The sequence below is a fragment of the Coccinella septempunctata genome, chromosome 3 (genome assembly GCF_907165205.1).
Source record: "Coccinella septempunctata chromosome 3, icCocSept1.1, whole genome shotgun sequence".
Lineage (NCBI taxonomy): Eukaryota > Metazoa > Arthropoda > Insecta > Coleoptera > Coccinellidae > Coccinella > Coccinella septempunctata.
The window spans coordinates 28,032,484-28,050,014 of NC_058191.1; the positions used below are offsets into that span (position 1 = coordinate 28,032,484).

The following is a 17,531-nucleotide window of genomic DNA, read 5'->3' on the forward strand; positions in this document are numbered from 1 at the left end:
GGGTAGGTTCTTGGGATTTTCTTGAAGAAAACAGATTCGCTAGAATTCTGATGGTATTCTATTTCAGTTTTTCCATCTTTAACAACATAATATTTTTTATAAAAAACAATTTACAAGTATGTATGAGTTAAAGACTTAAATTATTGCATATTTCCACAGTTCTATTTACAAAAATAAACATAATGGAACAAAATACCAACTGACAAAATGAAAACACATTCTAAAGCTCTCAACCCTATAAATTTTCTAATTTTGAAATGTTTGAATTTAGTTTTCTTCTATATACAAAATTTATATGAATATTCAATATATATAATAGATATATACTGCATCTTTAATTAGAAAAATCACACATGTTGAGTCAAATATTCATTCAGAGATCACAGAAACTGAGCTGGGAATTCAGCCTTTATATTTGAAAATATATTTCCAAAAATGTGAGACAAGTTTTTTCTAGTGGAATGTTTTGTGTTTTCTCTCAACCAAATCAATCGAAAATGTTTTTCCAGTCCCATCTTTTTGTACATTTCAATTCCTTTGCAAAATTCGATAATTTTTTATTGTCATTAATGAAACTATCACAATTGTGACATTTTCTCCATAATGGGGAAATTAAAGCTGCCTTTGGCAGTCAACGCTACCATTTGTGTCCAAATGATTATGTCTACATCAGACCCCACAATGATAAAACTTTTTATGTTCAAAAACCATTTTGATTCTTAATTTGATATCTGAATTGAAATAATTTGAGGAATAATTAGTTCTTTGCAGGGGCGACATTTTGGCACATTATTTAAAATTCTTATAAAAATATGCAATCTATACTATCCTATGCACAATTTTATAAAAATCTCTGTATAATAAACACTATTTACAAAAACTATCACTATTTGCACATTTGTTAAGGTCTATTGCATTGGCACTTAAAGTTTTATAATGCACATAATCACGTATCATTTGCTGCTAGTTTGCCTGTATTGGGGGATCAGGCGAACAAACTATATTCACATGTCTATTACTACTCAAATCGGTGGGGCTTTTGTCCATACTAAGATCGGTAGGCTTATCGTCATATTCCATTCGGGCACTTTCCTGCGTTTCTGTTGGTTCAGGTTTGACGTTTATCTGCGGCACCATCTGGGGAGGCGTTGCTTGACTTGAAGAACTTTTATTTGTAGGCGATATCGTCATTTGTTGTCTAAGTAAAGAAATGTTTTTTATGTTTTTGAGTTCTGTGGGATTCCTCAGGAACCTGTAAAGAAAAATAAGCAATGAAGTTTGTTTTCAAAAATTAATATGGAGAAAATCGCGAAAATTAATTCAGGGTAGTAACTTCTGAAGGCACTGATACTTTTAATACTTTGGAAGTTGTTCTACATTTACTCTATGATATTGATGCAATGAATGGTACTTACTGGTAACAATGTCTCTCGCCTTGAACTTTCCTCAAGATGTTCACCCTGTAGTAGTATCTCAAAGCTCTAGACATCTTGTCGTAATTCATAGAAAGGTGATTTTTTTGAATTCCCCAGAGTTTTGCAAGTCCAGCTGGATCTACTATTTTAAAAACACCTGTTTCCCTGTTCTTCCACGCGATGTGATTTGTGTATCTTTGAGCCGGATCGTTCAGCAATTGCTGAAGGAAGTCCCACAACAATCTTCCATCTGTAAGAAAAATAAATCTTTAAGAAATAATCAAATGTTAATTATTTATCGAATATCAACGAATAAACCGCAAATATTCTCTATAATATGATATTTTTTGTTTGATTCTGGCTATTCAACTTACTCGTGTTTGGTTCTGGCGAATCATTGGGGAAGAAATCTCTTCCGAAACTCCGAACATAAGAGTCTGGACTGAAATTTGGTTCCTTGGGGCTCCTTGGTGGACCTGTTTGTACTGAGTGTGTATTGAAGGTGAATGTTGGAGTGTTAGGAGGACTTGTCTGACTCCATTTCTTCTCTTCTTCGTCTGAATCGGAAGGATTGCTGCCATTACTACCAGTTGTACTGAATGCGTTGTGGCTGTAGGTTTGATGGTCCGAGTGTTGAGGGCTACTGTTTTGGCTGTCCATAGAGGGTGCTGGACTCAGAGTTACCTAAAAAGCGAAATTCAACATTAGCCATTATAATTCACGGGATTATAGCACAAAAAATGCTTATTCAGGTTCAGCAATCAGATATTAATTTTCACTTACCGAATTACTGTGGGCCAAGAGTTGTGCTGCAAGGTTAGCAGTGTGGGAGCTCTGGAAGGATTCTCCATTGTTTTGAGCGAGGACGTTCCAGGTGGGGGTTGGGGGGTGCGAGTGGGGAGAAATTGGGTACGGGTGTCGTGATGTTGGTGTCACTGGACTCGATGGTAACATCCGTTGGAAGGCATTCGCCTCGCGAACAAGAATTTGAAGAACGTTGTATAAAACGTCTCCAGAGCCTGGCGCTCTTTCGCCCAAATCTGTCCTGGTGAGGAGACACATTGCTTTACCTGGAAAAAACAAAGTCTCTGATAAGATTTTGGAAGATCGGTAGTAAAATTCGAAAATTGTCCTAATGAGCAACTGAACTTATTTCTGATACATTGAAGATTATTTCTCAGTAAGGAATTTTTGGAAAATGATACGTGAAAAATGCATTTCTACTAATTGGAAACATTGCAATCAATTACAGCCACTAATTATATTTGTCGAAAATAATATCGTTACAAAAATACAGGCGGAAAAAAACGTAGTTCAAGTTCACTTATTTAGATCAATTACTATTGGAGTAATGTAACGAAGTGCAACTTAATATCTCAGATTGCATTCTGTAGAAAAATATAAAATACCGTTCCAATTCTAACTAAATGTTGCAATCTTTTCGAAATAAGGCATCGCCATCGCCATAATTTTAAATGTAAATTCAGGAAATAATAACCGCGGAAATGGATATTTTCATGAATATCTATAGTCGACACATAATTGAGGAAATAAAAAAGGAGATTTATAATGGAAAAATTAATAAGTTAAGTTAATAATCAAAATAATATTTACAGCCGGATTTAATGATAAGCCTGATAATGCATCCCAGAAACTATTCGCGGAAATAAGCTGTATTTGATAAGGAAATCATTTATTGATAAGCTGGAGCTAATAGTGCGGTTACATAGAAATTGAACCGACACATTGTCGGGAACTAAGAAACGTGATGTTGCCCTTTCTAAGAAAAACATGACTTATTTGTATCAATAGACATCAAAGAGTATTAGAATATTCCATTTGATGTTACTAAATAAATTAATACCATGAATAAGTGGTGATTAGATTTCCTTTTTCATTTTATCATATATTTATTTTCCATATGGCGAAAAATTTAATTTGTGAAAGGGAGAATCCACCTCCGATGTTTACACTTCTCAAGTCTGCCCAATTATTATTGGTCATATTTGATGTATACCTAATTTATTATAAGAATAAAAATAATCAAATTGAAGATTTTCTGAGGGAGTATGAAATCGAGTTGGCTTACATCGTGGAAGGGAGGTTGAAAAATTTAATATTTCCCATGGAGTACTGAATATCCTAAACTATATACAACCTAATTCATTTTCCCTAAATGCGTTTTTTTAATACTTGATGATGTTTGATTCTCAGGGCTAGCAGTTTCATAATATTTATTACAGGCGTAGCTCAAATATTTTCACGATATTTCGTCCCTCATCCATATATGTAACTGTAGCAAGAACTCACCATTCATTTGGAACATATCCATATCTATGGGTTGGATATCGTATTCTCTTTCCGCCCATCTCAAGAAAGTTATGACGTCTTCCCTCGACCACAACCTTGGGTCTGATGTTAAGCTTGATGGCAGTTGGCTTTTGTAGTCCAAGAGAGGTGAGGATGGTTGTTGGCCTATTGAGGAAAATCCTAAAGGATACCTCCACAACAGATCTGGACTGAAAGGCATAGGCAGTGGCAGACGATCCATAGTAGTTCCAGTGGGTATTGGTGGCAGAGGCCCAGGTACTAATTTCATATTTCAGCCTGAAACAAAAGAAATATATTGAATAAGGCATGAAAATTCACATTATATAATTATAATCGACAAAGTTGCATTCGCAACAATCTTAAATCGTTGGTTTGAAGATTTCAATTTCGGTCTTTCTTCGGGTTTAACCTATTGTAATACTGATCAAGTTCGATTAAGAGTGTTTATGTTCTTCTCACAATAAGACAAATCATTGAATTTTTCCTAATTGCGAAAAACTTATATATTAAATACGCGAATCAAGTTATATCCATTGTCCAACCGAATTTAAACAAAGGTACCTCATCGAAACACAAATGATGGATAATAAAGAATATTTTAAGATAAGAGATTCGACGTTTACTGAATATGTCTAATGACAAAGGTTGAAAGCATATAAATTATAATCACGATAGTGTTATACCTCCTACTGCCACTGATAATCCAATGCCTCTTCCCAGTAAAAGTGTTATAAAAATTAATCTATTCTCTGCGAACTGTTCCAGAATAGCTGAATCACTTCCTTGCGGAACAACAATGGTATTGACGTAAAATGTGTTAATGTTAGTCTGCTCTTGGAGGCCTTCCGAAATTTTTGGAATTCTCGAAACGAAAATAATGAAATTTCTAAATTTACCGCACTCTGATGGGTGTGATATATGCCTAGGTTATTTTGGTACCGGCATTTTATTATGAGATGTAATGCGCGATTGGAAGACGCCACAGGCGCCGTTTTAGTCGATTTATAATTCTCATTCTCTGTCTTTTAGATGACGAGAACGTAAATAATTATCTCAAAGGAAAGATGGGGAAAACACCTTCCGTCTTCAGTAGGTAATACGATATTTTTTCTTTTTGATAATTCGATTGGAATCATGTGGGTGAGAAAACCTGCTATGAATAAAACTGTTTGGAATAAAATTACGTAATTACTGAATAAATGTGGTGTGTTTTTGCTTGCAATATTGGTGACTGCCACTGGGAATTAGCTAAAGGAAGATTATCAAGTCTATCTAGGACCTAGGCTATGGTTTTGTATAAAATACAAGCTTAGTTTCTGGTGATGCCAACAGGTGGCGATAGTTGTTGGTACATCTTACTCCGGTCTGCGCTAGTCTCGGTGCTAGTAGTACGGCGTATGGTTGGCACTTATGATTGATTATTTTAATGCTTTCTATGATTAGGAAGGTCAATGTGAGAAACGATAATCACTATTTAGATCATTTTATTATAGTTTGAGGTACAACAATCGAGACAACAATATATTTCTTCAGATTCAAAAATACGGATAATCAAGGTATATTCATAATAACATCGCAGTTGCCTTTGAATTACTCTAGGAGGAAAGAATTTGAATTACTCTATCCAGCTCCTTACTAAAAGGTTCCGAACTAAATTGCATAGAATTTAATAATTAACGCCCACTTCCAGGCGGATTTTCTATATAGGCTAGGTAGGTATAGCCTACTGCGAATTTTTGCAGGCGGTGAATTTCCGAAAGCGAACTTTGCCAAATTGGCAATTTAACCATTTTTGAAGCAACGTAACTCTTCAACGGAGCGTTTCCGGGCATTACTCCGCCGGTAGTTTCGTCTTATTTTTAGGTTTTCCATATTTATTCTCCTTAATCATGTATTTTAATATTATATTTTACTACCCATTCTTAGTTTTGTAAGAAATATAGGATAGGCGGCAATTTGGGTCAGCCTATAGGCGGCACATTTGTTAATCCGCTTCTGTGCCCGCTGTTATGTTAAAGTTAAAATCAAAAAGACATAGAAGCAGGCGCATTTCAGTTAGAGTTGGAAGAAAATTGGAAGGTTCATGACGTATTGGGTGGCAATGTTCATTATATTGGAAATAACGTGACCGGTTCATGTCGCTGACATGCTGAGATACTTTAAATCTGCGAATGATGTGACTTTACTAGCTAAGGAACACGTTCGCACACAGAACACCAACCTTGAATATTCCACAGTCTACTTGATGATGATGATAACGAAGACAGAGTTCTGTGTTCTGTCAAATATTCAAGATCCTGTCAAGTATCCAAGATTTTGACGAGTATCTTTGTATTATTACATCAAGTGTTATTTATGCAAATTCTGTTCCTCTTCTTCAAATTGAAAAGGAAATTTTTTTAGGGGTAGCCAAAAATAAATACGAGACATTTCAAGCATTCCAATGCAATCGCTAGGAAGTACGACAAAAATTCTAATGAATCCGACGGGCGCATAGAATGCAATAAAATATTGATATCGTTCCAGGCGATATATCGCGTTTATTGTTCCAGTAAAAATATCACTTAAAAATACTGCCGGATTTCTCAATCGACCTGAAGGCGCGCCACAGACAAAGAGAATTCCCGTCATCGAAATCGTATACCGATACTTTTTTTTCCATTCTGAAACCGCACAATGAAAAGCTCTCGGGAAGTATATAAGGCGGCCGAGTAGGAAGTAAATAAAACTGCTGGCGATTTAAAAATACGCCAACTAATGGTAAAGTTGAATATACGTGGGTATATGACGGTCACGGAAGTTATTTCAAGGCTGAAGTTGTGTTTTTCAATCGTTCATTTACATAAATGATTTTCCGGTAATTACGACAAGGAACGGCTTCGCTCCTCAGGCCTTTTTAGCGTTTTTTCTCGGCGAGATCGAACCGTCTCTTTGACTTTTGCCATTTCGTTGCCGGTCGTAGGGATAAATCTTGTTGATTTCCATACCGAACTCGTTTGCGGCTATTCTTCCAGTTCTGTGATGCTTTCTTTGTTCTCGTTGAACACTTCCGGGTACCGCGTTGGTAGATTTGTCGGGTCGTTTTGTGGAAGTTTACTTCTTCAACGTTTGAATGCTAGCTGTTTGTATTATCGGTCGAATACAATTTCATGAAAGATATTTAACGTCTACTATTTTGATGCACTTCGATACACTTTGTACTTTCACTATTCGGTTGGCATAATTATAATTATGTACACCTATTATTTATTTCAATCATGGAACTTCATCCTTTTAATTTTCATAAATTACTGCAACATCGCATTATGGAATTAGAAATATTGTCATTTTGGAGATTTTAATAATATGAAAATATTGGAATACAATAGTTGAAATGACTGACTCGAAATTTATTGAGACCTTGTATAATATGAGGAGCTGCTAAAAAAATGAGCCCAGTTGCCATAGTTTTCATAAAAAGAAAAATCGTTATTGTAAATGAAGGATGAAGAAAATTTAACTCAATGATTCGAAGAAATGATGTATACAGCGTGTTTTCAAAGGTGAGACTTTTTTGACAGAAGGTAGAACGCATCAAATTAAGTCATTTAACCAAAAATTGTCTATATAAAATATCCAAGATGGCTGAGATACAAACCCCTTGAAGTTCGACAGAATTTCATTAAATTTCAAGTACGGGACTGTGGAAGGTGACTGCGGCATAGCAAAAACGAAACGAATCATAAACATATGGCTGGACAATGGACGGTTCAGTACCAAGTTCAACGGACTAGATGCATCAGGTCACTTTTGAGATAATCATAATTGTTGTATCGTGCAATTTAGGGTGAAAAAAAAATGTAGAAAAGCGAGGCAGTTTCTTGAAAGTGCTTATGTTAGTTATGTTGAAAAAGTGCTATGTTGTTTTCCCATTTCTACCCATTTTTAAGACGATTGTTGGAATGCTCGCACAGGAAGATTGTGATGCCCATTGTGAAAAAATTCAGACGAATTTTATTGGTGAGATTTTGACTCGGATTTTGAAGTCTTATTCTATTTTTTACACTTGTGTCCTATAAGTCTCTTCTGTCAGTTGGTATAGAATTTTCATAAAATCGTGTAAGTTACTAAAAAATAATGGCAATCCTAAGTTTCAATATCGAACGAGCCAATATATCCTTAACGAAACCACATGGTCGAATCAGGAGTGGGTTTTCACCCACTGCTTTGCGATAATTCAACTAACAAACGGTCTAGGGTCGTATTTGGACCTACTACAGTAATCATTTTGAATTTTTTTGCAACTTTGTCATTTTGAAAGTTTTGTATATGTGATTTACGCTTTATTTTGACCAGTTCTACCTTCTGTTGAAAAAAAAAGAACCTCACCTTCAAATACACTATGAGATAAATTAATCCCAAATTAATTTTCGATATGAAAACTTGTTAGGAAAAATTCCTAGCATATTCTCGCAAAATCCGAAACGGCAACTTGATACGTTTGATACGTTTATTAAACGTAAAAGATGACCACAAATTGAACAGAAGCTGAGCATTACTAACAAGCCGAGTTTCAGGAACAGAATATCAACCTTCAAAGCTCCATATAGCGTACTTGAGAACGATTTTTTTCGAACGCACGTGATTGAGTTACTAAATTCATATATTCGGATCATAAAATACCTAATTTGGCCGTCAAAATGAATGGGTTCATAAGCTCTGGCCATTCGAATTGCAAATAAATAATTTATCGGTGGAATTCCGCACATGGCATATTGATATATTTATGCACTCGTTTCATTTGAAAAAATCCGCATTTTTTCTTCTCGCATTAGTTGTACGATTTTCGAGTAAAAGAATAATATCATAACTTTCCAGGAAGTAAATAAATATACCTGTTTTTGAAGTCAGAAATGAACACAGAAACAAGAATAGCGAAAACATAATGCTCGAGATAATGCTATAATCGAGATCTCAATTTAAATATCTTGAATGCAATTTATGGGAGCATGTATTTTCTGCTTTCAACGTGTTTTTTGTTATGTTGTTCGCAATTTCGCTGTTACGGCGCGGACAATCTTAAATCCAGCATACAGTACGGGGCGGACGTAATAGATCTTTACGTATTGCATTTCCATATTCTTTGTCTATAATTTTCTTGACGTTAAAAAACTGTATATAACAAGGAGTACAAAGTTCACCAGAATCATACAATTTCACACTCGTTTAAAATCGTTTATTTCCATTCAAAACGGTGTGGGACAAGCACGTCTTTATTCCTTCTAAATAACGTTGACTACCTAAACTAGCGGAAAATGTGTGCTTTCGAGTTTTGCAAGACAATTGAATCGATAAGGGTATCGTTCAAATGACACATCATTTTCCGTATCTTCGACGATAACCCAACGCTGGTGTCATTAAAATTTTCTAATCGATTCTGGTACCTATAATTGCTACCCAATATTATGGCTTAAGGCTTTTTATCTTTGGTATAACTAGTATATACAGAGGTTAATATAATTATTCCGTGGATAAGAGGATAAGATTAACTAAGGTGATTGATTCTACATGAAACATACTATATTGTTCGTTGGGTTCTTAACCCTTATTATGAAACAAGAAGTCTCGCAAGTGGTAGGTATATTAGATTATATTTTTCTACAAAAATATCTATTATCAATCTTTACAAACTTTTTCTATATAATCTCTTTTATTTATTCATACCAATATAAAACTAAGTATAGTCCATATTCGGAATAGAGGTAGGTATAAGAACTGATTTCACAAGAACATTTCATAGATGGCTTTTTAAGTAACCAAAGCATGAAGAACCAACCCTAGGGAAAACCCTCGGGAAAACCGGATATTATCCAACATCAAAAATTTGTAAACAACAAGGAATTAATTTTGAACATCTGTTTTTGGTTCTCATTACATGCAACTAGATTGTAAAGTGTTCCGTATGAAAATAAGGACACCCATATGAGACGAAGTTCTTGAAAGTTATACTTTCGTCCCCAAATAATCTTAGACATGAAAATTGAAATCAATCTGCCAGTTTTCATATGGTGCCAAAATAAAAAAAATCATTTGTACTCATGATATGAAAAGTCAAAATTGTCTGCACATACATAAAAAGAGCATCGAAGTTGATAACATCTCACCCCTTCTTCTATAGCGATTTTTTATGGGTTAAGCTGTGATTGTTGATTGACGCCATAAAGAGACGCCTACCTACTGAATTACTTGTGTTTTTCCCGAGATTTTTCCGAACAAACAAGTTACTTATGACATAAACTCGGGCATAAACTACATTCTAAGAAAATCGTGTTCTAAGTAGCTTGTTGAATGTGCAAATAAACCAACCGCATATTAATGTACTGGAAATTGCTCGGGAGCTAGGATTGTTTATTTACTGGTAATCCCAGGTTAAGGGAGTCATTTGTCATTGAGTCAGTTTTATGCTTGCTTTATGCGCCAACTTAAAATAGAAAATGTACGTCTTTTCTGTCAAATCATTTCCAAGCTGGTGTCTATGCCGGGGGAATAGGGGTGGTTAACCCCTAACGAAAATCTAAGCGATATACCTAATTCTTGAAATACTAAATGTAACAGTGTGGTTAACCTATGTGGCATTTTTTTTTAAATTTAATCAAAAGGAGACATTTAGATATTATCAATAGGCTTCTGAAGCTTTGATGGTTCAAAATTGATTCAACTGAATAACCTTCTTTTTTAGTATGGAGTGGCGTGCAATCAAATACGTATTTAGCAAGAGCTTTCGCGTCTCATTCAGATTGTTTGCAGAAGATTTTCTGTATTTGTTCAATTCTTGTTTATAAAATGTTAAGCTCGGCTACGATCATGTGTCCGTAACATTGATCATAGAAAAAAACGATAAGGGATATACCTGAGTATCGAATTAATGTAGAAACAGGGGTGTAATTTCCTATTTGTCGAACGTGACGTCCAAACATTATCACCTCCAGCCGCATGGTAACGCAGCAAACGACGAAATAGGAACTTATCGGATTGACTATCGGCAAAAAAGCTTTTATCGCTCGACATTTTGACTTCCAATATTTAATCGTAAGAAGCAGTTCCGGCTGATAACATTTGAGAAGTTTCAACATTAATTCTTGCTTACGTGAACATTAATCGAGGTACACATTCGAACGCTATCAAGTTGTACACCCCGTTTCTCGTTTTTCATCACGTAGAAACGACGTCTTATGAAATGATGGTGTAGGTAATAGTCATTCTTTTATTTACAAACTGCGAGAAGGCCTTTTGTAAAAGCCGAAATTGAGAAATGTTTTTCCTGAAGCACACCATTGGGTTAACAAAGCATCCATTCCATTATTTACACTCCAGATATACACTGACATTCTGTTGCTCTTTCAAGCGTTAAGTCTCAAGAAGGAATCCGCTGATACAGGTAGAAATCCTTGTATACCTACAATAAGTTCGTCGGAAGCGCCAACGCCAGTCAGCGTGACACCAAAATTCATTTACACCAATTCAGAGCCAATTACCGGAAGTGATTCCCAGAAATTACTATTTGAATACCTCAATTATGATTGCCTTATTTCCTCATTTCCTATTTCATAGCATTCTTCGAATAATTTGGCATGTTGGATCCCAATGAAAGAATCATTTGTGATTTGCTAGAGAGAAATTTCCTGACAAGTTCTGGCTGTTCTCTGAATACCTGTTGATGCGATAAGCCGTGCGGCTTCAAGACGGTTCGGAATAACGCACTTCCGGTTAAATAATCCCCATTTAGGACTGTTTTAAGAAAATGACCTTCCGAGTCATACTTCGTATCTCCTGATTTATGATGCCACAGGTAGGTTACAGCAATAAAAGGAATCCCTGGTTGTTAGTGCCCATTGACGAAGCATTAACTTTATGCTATCTATGTCATTGACTTCTCCTTAAGTGTAAATTTCAATTGTGCATAATATTCTCAGATTGCTATAAAATAATTTCTGGAGCAAGAGGAATCCTTTGGATTATCCTTATTTTCTTGAAGCTAAACAAACCATGCAACCGATTCGAACGAATAAGATTAAAAATAATTTTGTTCACCGTATCAATTCAGCATTTATAATAAATTCATCGCAAGATAACTTTCCACCCGATCAACTCTCAATACACCTCGCTTCACGTGCGTCTACTAACTTCATACCTAACATACCTTTCAGATTGTATCGGTTCGGGTCAGTGGTTATCCAAAACTTGCGGGCACATAGACACGGTAAATCCACAGGTGGTTGGCAAAGCACAGAATTGGGTCCGTTTGAATTCACTAGACTCGTACGGGACACAAGTTTTCATAGGAAAAACCGGCGATCGGAAAAGTTCAAATATCTCAGTGCACGATAGCAGTAACTGTGACCTGCCTAATCACGGGGCCACCTTACTACTTCAACTACTGTTCCGAAACTGATCTGAAAACGTCCGACTCGTCCGTTCGAAACCGTGCGTAGATTTGTCGGAGGTGAGGGAGTAGAGAGACCTGCGCCGCCTTGCCTTGAATTATTGCGGCTATAGGAAGTGGAAGGAACTAGGGACTTAGTGGAATTTTGAATCCTGACAGGCTTTATGATAGGATATTGGCGACCAATGGGATAATGATGTTCCTTGGCTTGACTTAGACAATGTATTCGCAAATGGAACACACCCCTTGCTTGTGGACACTTTAATATCCCTATTTCGGAGACATAGAACATAGAACAGTGTTTCTTGTAAAAACAGAAGAAAAGTGTCCTTAAGTTTATGTTTGCAACTAGCGCTTAGCTTGTTTCATACATTTTGTGGAAATCTGAATCTGTCAAACTTCAAACTGTCAAATTCACAAATTTGAAGCGCTGAAGGAAGTTAAGAAAGATTCCATTCAAAATATAAAATAGGTTCCCAGATTTGATGCATAATGTTAATAATGAAGAAGCTCTCTGAAGTTCTCAATGGGAAATTCTTCTGAATTTGGGTAATCACAGCATATGCAAGTTTAAACTGAATAATTATGAGTTTCATTCATGAATTTTTCAAATGCACCGTGGAAACTATTCAAAATTATTCCTCAAATATGAGGTTTTAAAATTTGAATCGCTTCGGTTCTAGTTAACGATTTGGCAACAGCGCCTACTAGAAAATAAAAAGAACAATGGCTTGTTTATAAAATAACAGCTGTTAGTGTAGAGCCATCATAAGGCGCGTACTCACTAGCGAGCCTCAACAGCACCCGGCCATAAAAATCCCATAAAATTTTACGACCTTCCTCGTTCGTCGCAACTTCATAGACAGCCATCTTTGTCTATCTCATCAACATAGTGTATTTGTTGTCCTTTATTATCAATGCATATTTCAGTCGATGTTGCCAACTTGTACAATAGAAACGAAACGCTTTAAATTTTAAATACCCAATTTTATTTTTCATTTTTAAGTTCTTAAAATAATTTTTTTTGGGGAACGGTTGAAATGGTGATTTCAAAATGTGACGGTTCAAAGATATATCGACTAGTGAGCAAAGATATTATTCATCTTGACTGGCAGTTGTTGATAGATCCACCCTTTCCGATGGATTCATTAAATCGAATTGAGAAAACCCTATATGAAATTTAAATATACAGATACAGTTCTACGATTTGCAGGCAAATATCATAAAGTTTTATGAACCTAAATTTTTTGACACAACTCTATGACCGGTCTAGAACAGGGCCGGCGCGAGTACTTTTGGCGCCTGAAGCAAAAAAATTTTTGGCGCCCCTGCCAAAAAAAGAATTTTTTCTTCCTTGAATGAGTGCGTAAAAAAAATTAAATTCGAGTGAATGAGGGATATTAAAATGTGCTATTATATAATACATATTTCACTTAGTGTTTCCAAAGTTTTTGAATGTGATAAAACAGCAAAAAAGAAATCTAGTTTATTCATACATAATTAAAAAATATTGTATACATAATTTACAAAATAACAAAACAAAAAATTAGTTTATTTATAACAAAGCATGAAAAGTAAAACAAAATATCACATTTGTTAATGAGATAGGATCTGTAAAAAAATCGTCATCACATAAGCATGTTTAAACCTACATACATAAAATATGAAAAAGCACATGGAATTTGTAGAAACTAAATGCATATAGCATTAAAATTTTATTAGGATTAGAACTAAGATAAATCACAGTATTTGTACCTTTCTAGATTTAATCCTGGCAAAATCATCTATAATATTTTCAAAATCTATTTTTGAACTAATTGTGTGTTCAATAGATATTATTGCCAGGCCCGAAAGTCTCTCCTGATGCATCGCGGAGCTCAAATAATTTTTTATAATTTTTAATTTAGAAAAAGAACGTTCTCCACTAGCTACAGTTACCGGCATTGTATAATTAGTATCCGAAGAACAATAACTATATTAGGATAATTTTCAGATAGATTACCCCCCTCCAAATAATTCAGCAACTTGATAGGTGACATTTTAGATTCCAATCGTGCTGCTCAAAAGAAGCAATTCTGTGCTGAGATTTTTGGGCTCAATGTCATTTCCTAATTGCTCGAAGAGTCCATTGCAATTTTGCATTATGTGCTCTGGTGATTTTGTAGATATTGCCTTAACGTAGTATAAGAATTCAAACAATGAGCTATGTTCTTTCAGTTGTAGGAAGCGTTCATTCAAAGAGTTAATGCAAATATCTAATAAATAATTGAAAAAATCTATCTGAAATTTTTTTTGAGGGTCTGTTATCGGTGTATCTCTTCCTTCATATTGAAAAAGCCTTGTTTTCCTACGAATGCGGACTTCTCTCTCAGATTCGAATTCAGGGTTTATTTCCATATTATCTGCCATTTCTTTAGCAGAGCAAAGCATTTGCTCGAAACTTTGTTCAGCTCGCTAACGCAAACATTTATTATCATACCTGGACTTTGCAATTGGTTGGAAACGTTATTGATACGAACTAAAACCTCGTACCAAGTAACTACTGAACAAATGAACTTGAAACATGAAATTTTCAAAGCCAAAATTTTTGCTCTTACTTCTGGTATCATCATTTCTCATCATTCGCTGCTATTTCACAAAGAGTATCATATATTTCCCCTAACTGATACCTTAGCGGCGTAATAGCATTTATTCTACTTTCCCATCTAGTGGTACTGAGACCTTTTAGAGTTAGTGCTAAATTGTGTTTTTTCAAAAATGAGATTTGAAAAAACGGGAATCAAGTGCGACCAATAAAATTGCGAGCTGCAAATGGAACGAACATTTGGTGCAACATGCATGCCGTAAAATTTTATGGCATTTTTATGGCCATTGCTGTTGGCCAGTGGGTACGCGCCTAAACAAACATCTGTTCCGCTGAATCTGAATACATCTGGCAGTAGCTTCGAATTCAAAATTAAAGTAATTTTCCATGTGTTAAATCTGTAAAAAACGGTTCCCAGAGCCAAACTGCCAAATAACTGGCAAGCGAAGGAAATTTTGATTCTGTGCAAAACAGCGATATACATATTTGTTTTTAAAAATTGAGGATGAAATTCCAAAAGGCGGCCGGTAAACTGAGCCGATATGCCGCCCCTCAGACAGTGGCGCCTGAAACAGTCGCTTCACTGTTTCACCCCTAACGCCGGCCCTGGTCTAGAATAATCTAAATCGTTAACTCCTCTTCAAGCCCACTCCAAACATTATCTTTTTCTTCGATGCAGTCTTAACTGTTAGTAAGTACAGTTTAAGCTACGCCCTCTTTGGATATCCAAAAGTTCTCTTAACGAGCGTTTTGATAAATTTTGATGAATTGGGAGTTTCCATATGAGAATTAGAAATAGTTGTTAGTTAATCTTCATAGATTCGAAATAAGTGCAGAATATAAGTCAGATAAATTGAACAGAAAGTTTATTGATGACCATTGAGTTCTGATGTGGCCAATATTTGATGAAAATCCATAATTTAAGTGAATGATGCATTACAAGATTTTCACTGATGGCGAAGGACATGTACCTAGGTAGTAGTTAAGTAACTTAACCTAGTGAAAATCATGTAATTCAGTTTGTAGTTTGATTGACGTAAATTTCAATAAAAAGAATGAAAAATTTATAGTTAAGATAATAAAAATGATTGAATAAGAAAGATATTGTACTAAATTGGAGAGTGATGAACGATGAATAATGAAATCTCAGGAGATAAAAATCGGTTTTTGATGTAAGAATAAATCAATTCTGAATTTCCACTCCAAATAAGTGTGTGAGCACTGAAATGCTCATCGTCAAAACACTCATTTACCCATTGAACCTTTCGAATCAAAGATCACGCTTATCTTGTTCTGTAGACGCACGATACACAGTGTTGTCACATTTATCCACACCGGATCTACACTTGTCCAACTGGAGTGGGGTAACACCGAACCGACCAGACTTCCTCTTTTATTCAATCTGTGCTGCGTTCGTTGATCATGCGAGACCGCCAACCTTATTGGTCGTTTTGTCTTCTTCGCCTTTCGAGATCTCCTGATGCACGATAATTTTCTGTGTGCGTCAGGCAGGTGTTACGTTCCGATACCATGAGAAAGAGGTTTTTCATCACCGGAAGTAGGAAATGATCGCAGGATCACATTATCTTTTATGCCGATACGTGTGGAATTTTCGAGACTTTGATTGTGCAGGTTTTAGAGGGTCATCGAGAATTGAGATTGGAGGATGGTGCCCGAATTGTTTCTACGGAGATTTAATGATAAATGAGTGCTCCACTCCGAGATAGGCAAATTCCAAGACCTCATTTCCTATTATTTTTCATGTCTTCAATTTTCCAAGCAATACAATAATTATTGTATTAAATATTTCGAGAATACTGAAACTTTTTTCGCCTTTGCTTATTCAAAAAGTATAAAAGTCAGATAACGTAAACAGAAAGTTCATTCATGAATGCAATTTGACAATCATAATAAAATTGATGAATCAAGGAAAGTAGTACAACATTGTTTTATCATTTATCGATATTTTATCAGTAGGTATCTTTATGAACAACACTTCAAGAAAGTTTTATACTTAACATTGTTGTTTTTCAGTTTTTTATTCCTAGTATACCTTTTTGTTTCCGTTTTTATTTTTTGGTTCTTTATTTGTATTATCTTCTTTATATTCTTGCTTCAGTTTATAATGACTTGAAAATGGGTTAGTTGTACCTACAGACGATGAAGGTTGAAATACTCAAGAAGAACTGAACATTACCCACCATAAGTAGGTACATAAATAATGAAATTTCTTAAAATATTGTGACGGTTCACAAAAGGCTTTCTTAATATGTATATTATATTCACCTTTGAAAGGTGACACATTTGAAAAAAGAGCCATCATCAACTGTTCTTTTGTGGAATTTCAGGGATTCAAGTTGCATTATTATTGTATACATTTTATTGTACGCGGGGTCTAGATGAAAATTATTTTCGAAAATTGGGCTGTTAGTACAGAAAGATTGGGGAACGCCGCTTCAGAGAACGGTGCAATTCTTGCAGAACGCCTTATACCACCATTCTGAGGAGAGTGAGTATAGTACACCAATATTTCCCTGCCAAAACCGGAAGCATAGTTCAATTTGTAAAATTTTTATTACAGTTATCACTCCGACTTTTATTACACCTGCCATTTCCGGGTTGAATCTGTTTGGTGTAGGACTCTATCTAAAGCTTTACCACCCACTTGTAAATTTTGGAGTAGGTAATTGTGATAATGGAATGCGATTTAGAATAGAATTTATTACAAATGAATCACAACTGACTCATCAATTACACTCCCAATTTTGACCTTCCACCG

At 35.3% G+C, this 17,531-nt stretch overlaps 1 protein-coding gene across 1 annotated transcript; it reads right to left on the reverse strand.

Annotated features, from left to right (window-relative positions):
- Positions 1–40: 40 nt before the first annotated feature.
- LOC123309660 (ets DNA-binding protein pokkuri) lies at positions 41–12,237 on the reverse strand. The gene is made up of 6 exons (XM_044892871.1): positions 11,926–12,237; positions 3,726–4,022; positions 2,199–2,485; positions 1,790–2,099; positions 1,416–1,665; positions 41–1,252 (listed from the first exon to the last, which is right to left on the reverse strand). Exons 2-6 carry the CDS (start codon positions 4,012–4,014, stop codon positions 964–966), a joined length of 1,425 nt encoding a protein of 474 aa, XP_044748806.1. The 5' UTR covers positions 4,015–4,022; positions 11,926–12,237; the 3' UTR covers positions 41–963.
- Positions 12,238–17,531: the final 5,294 nt, after the last annotated feature.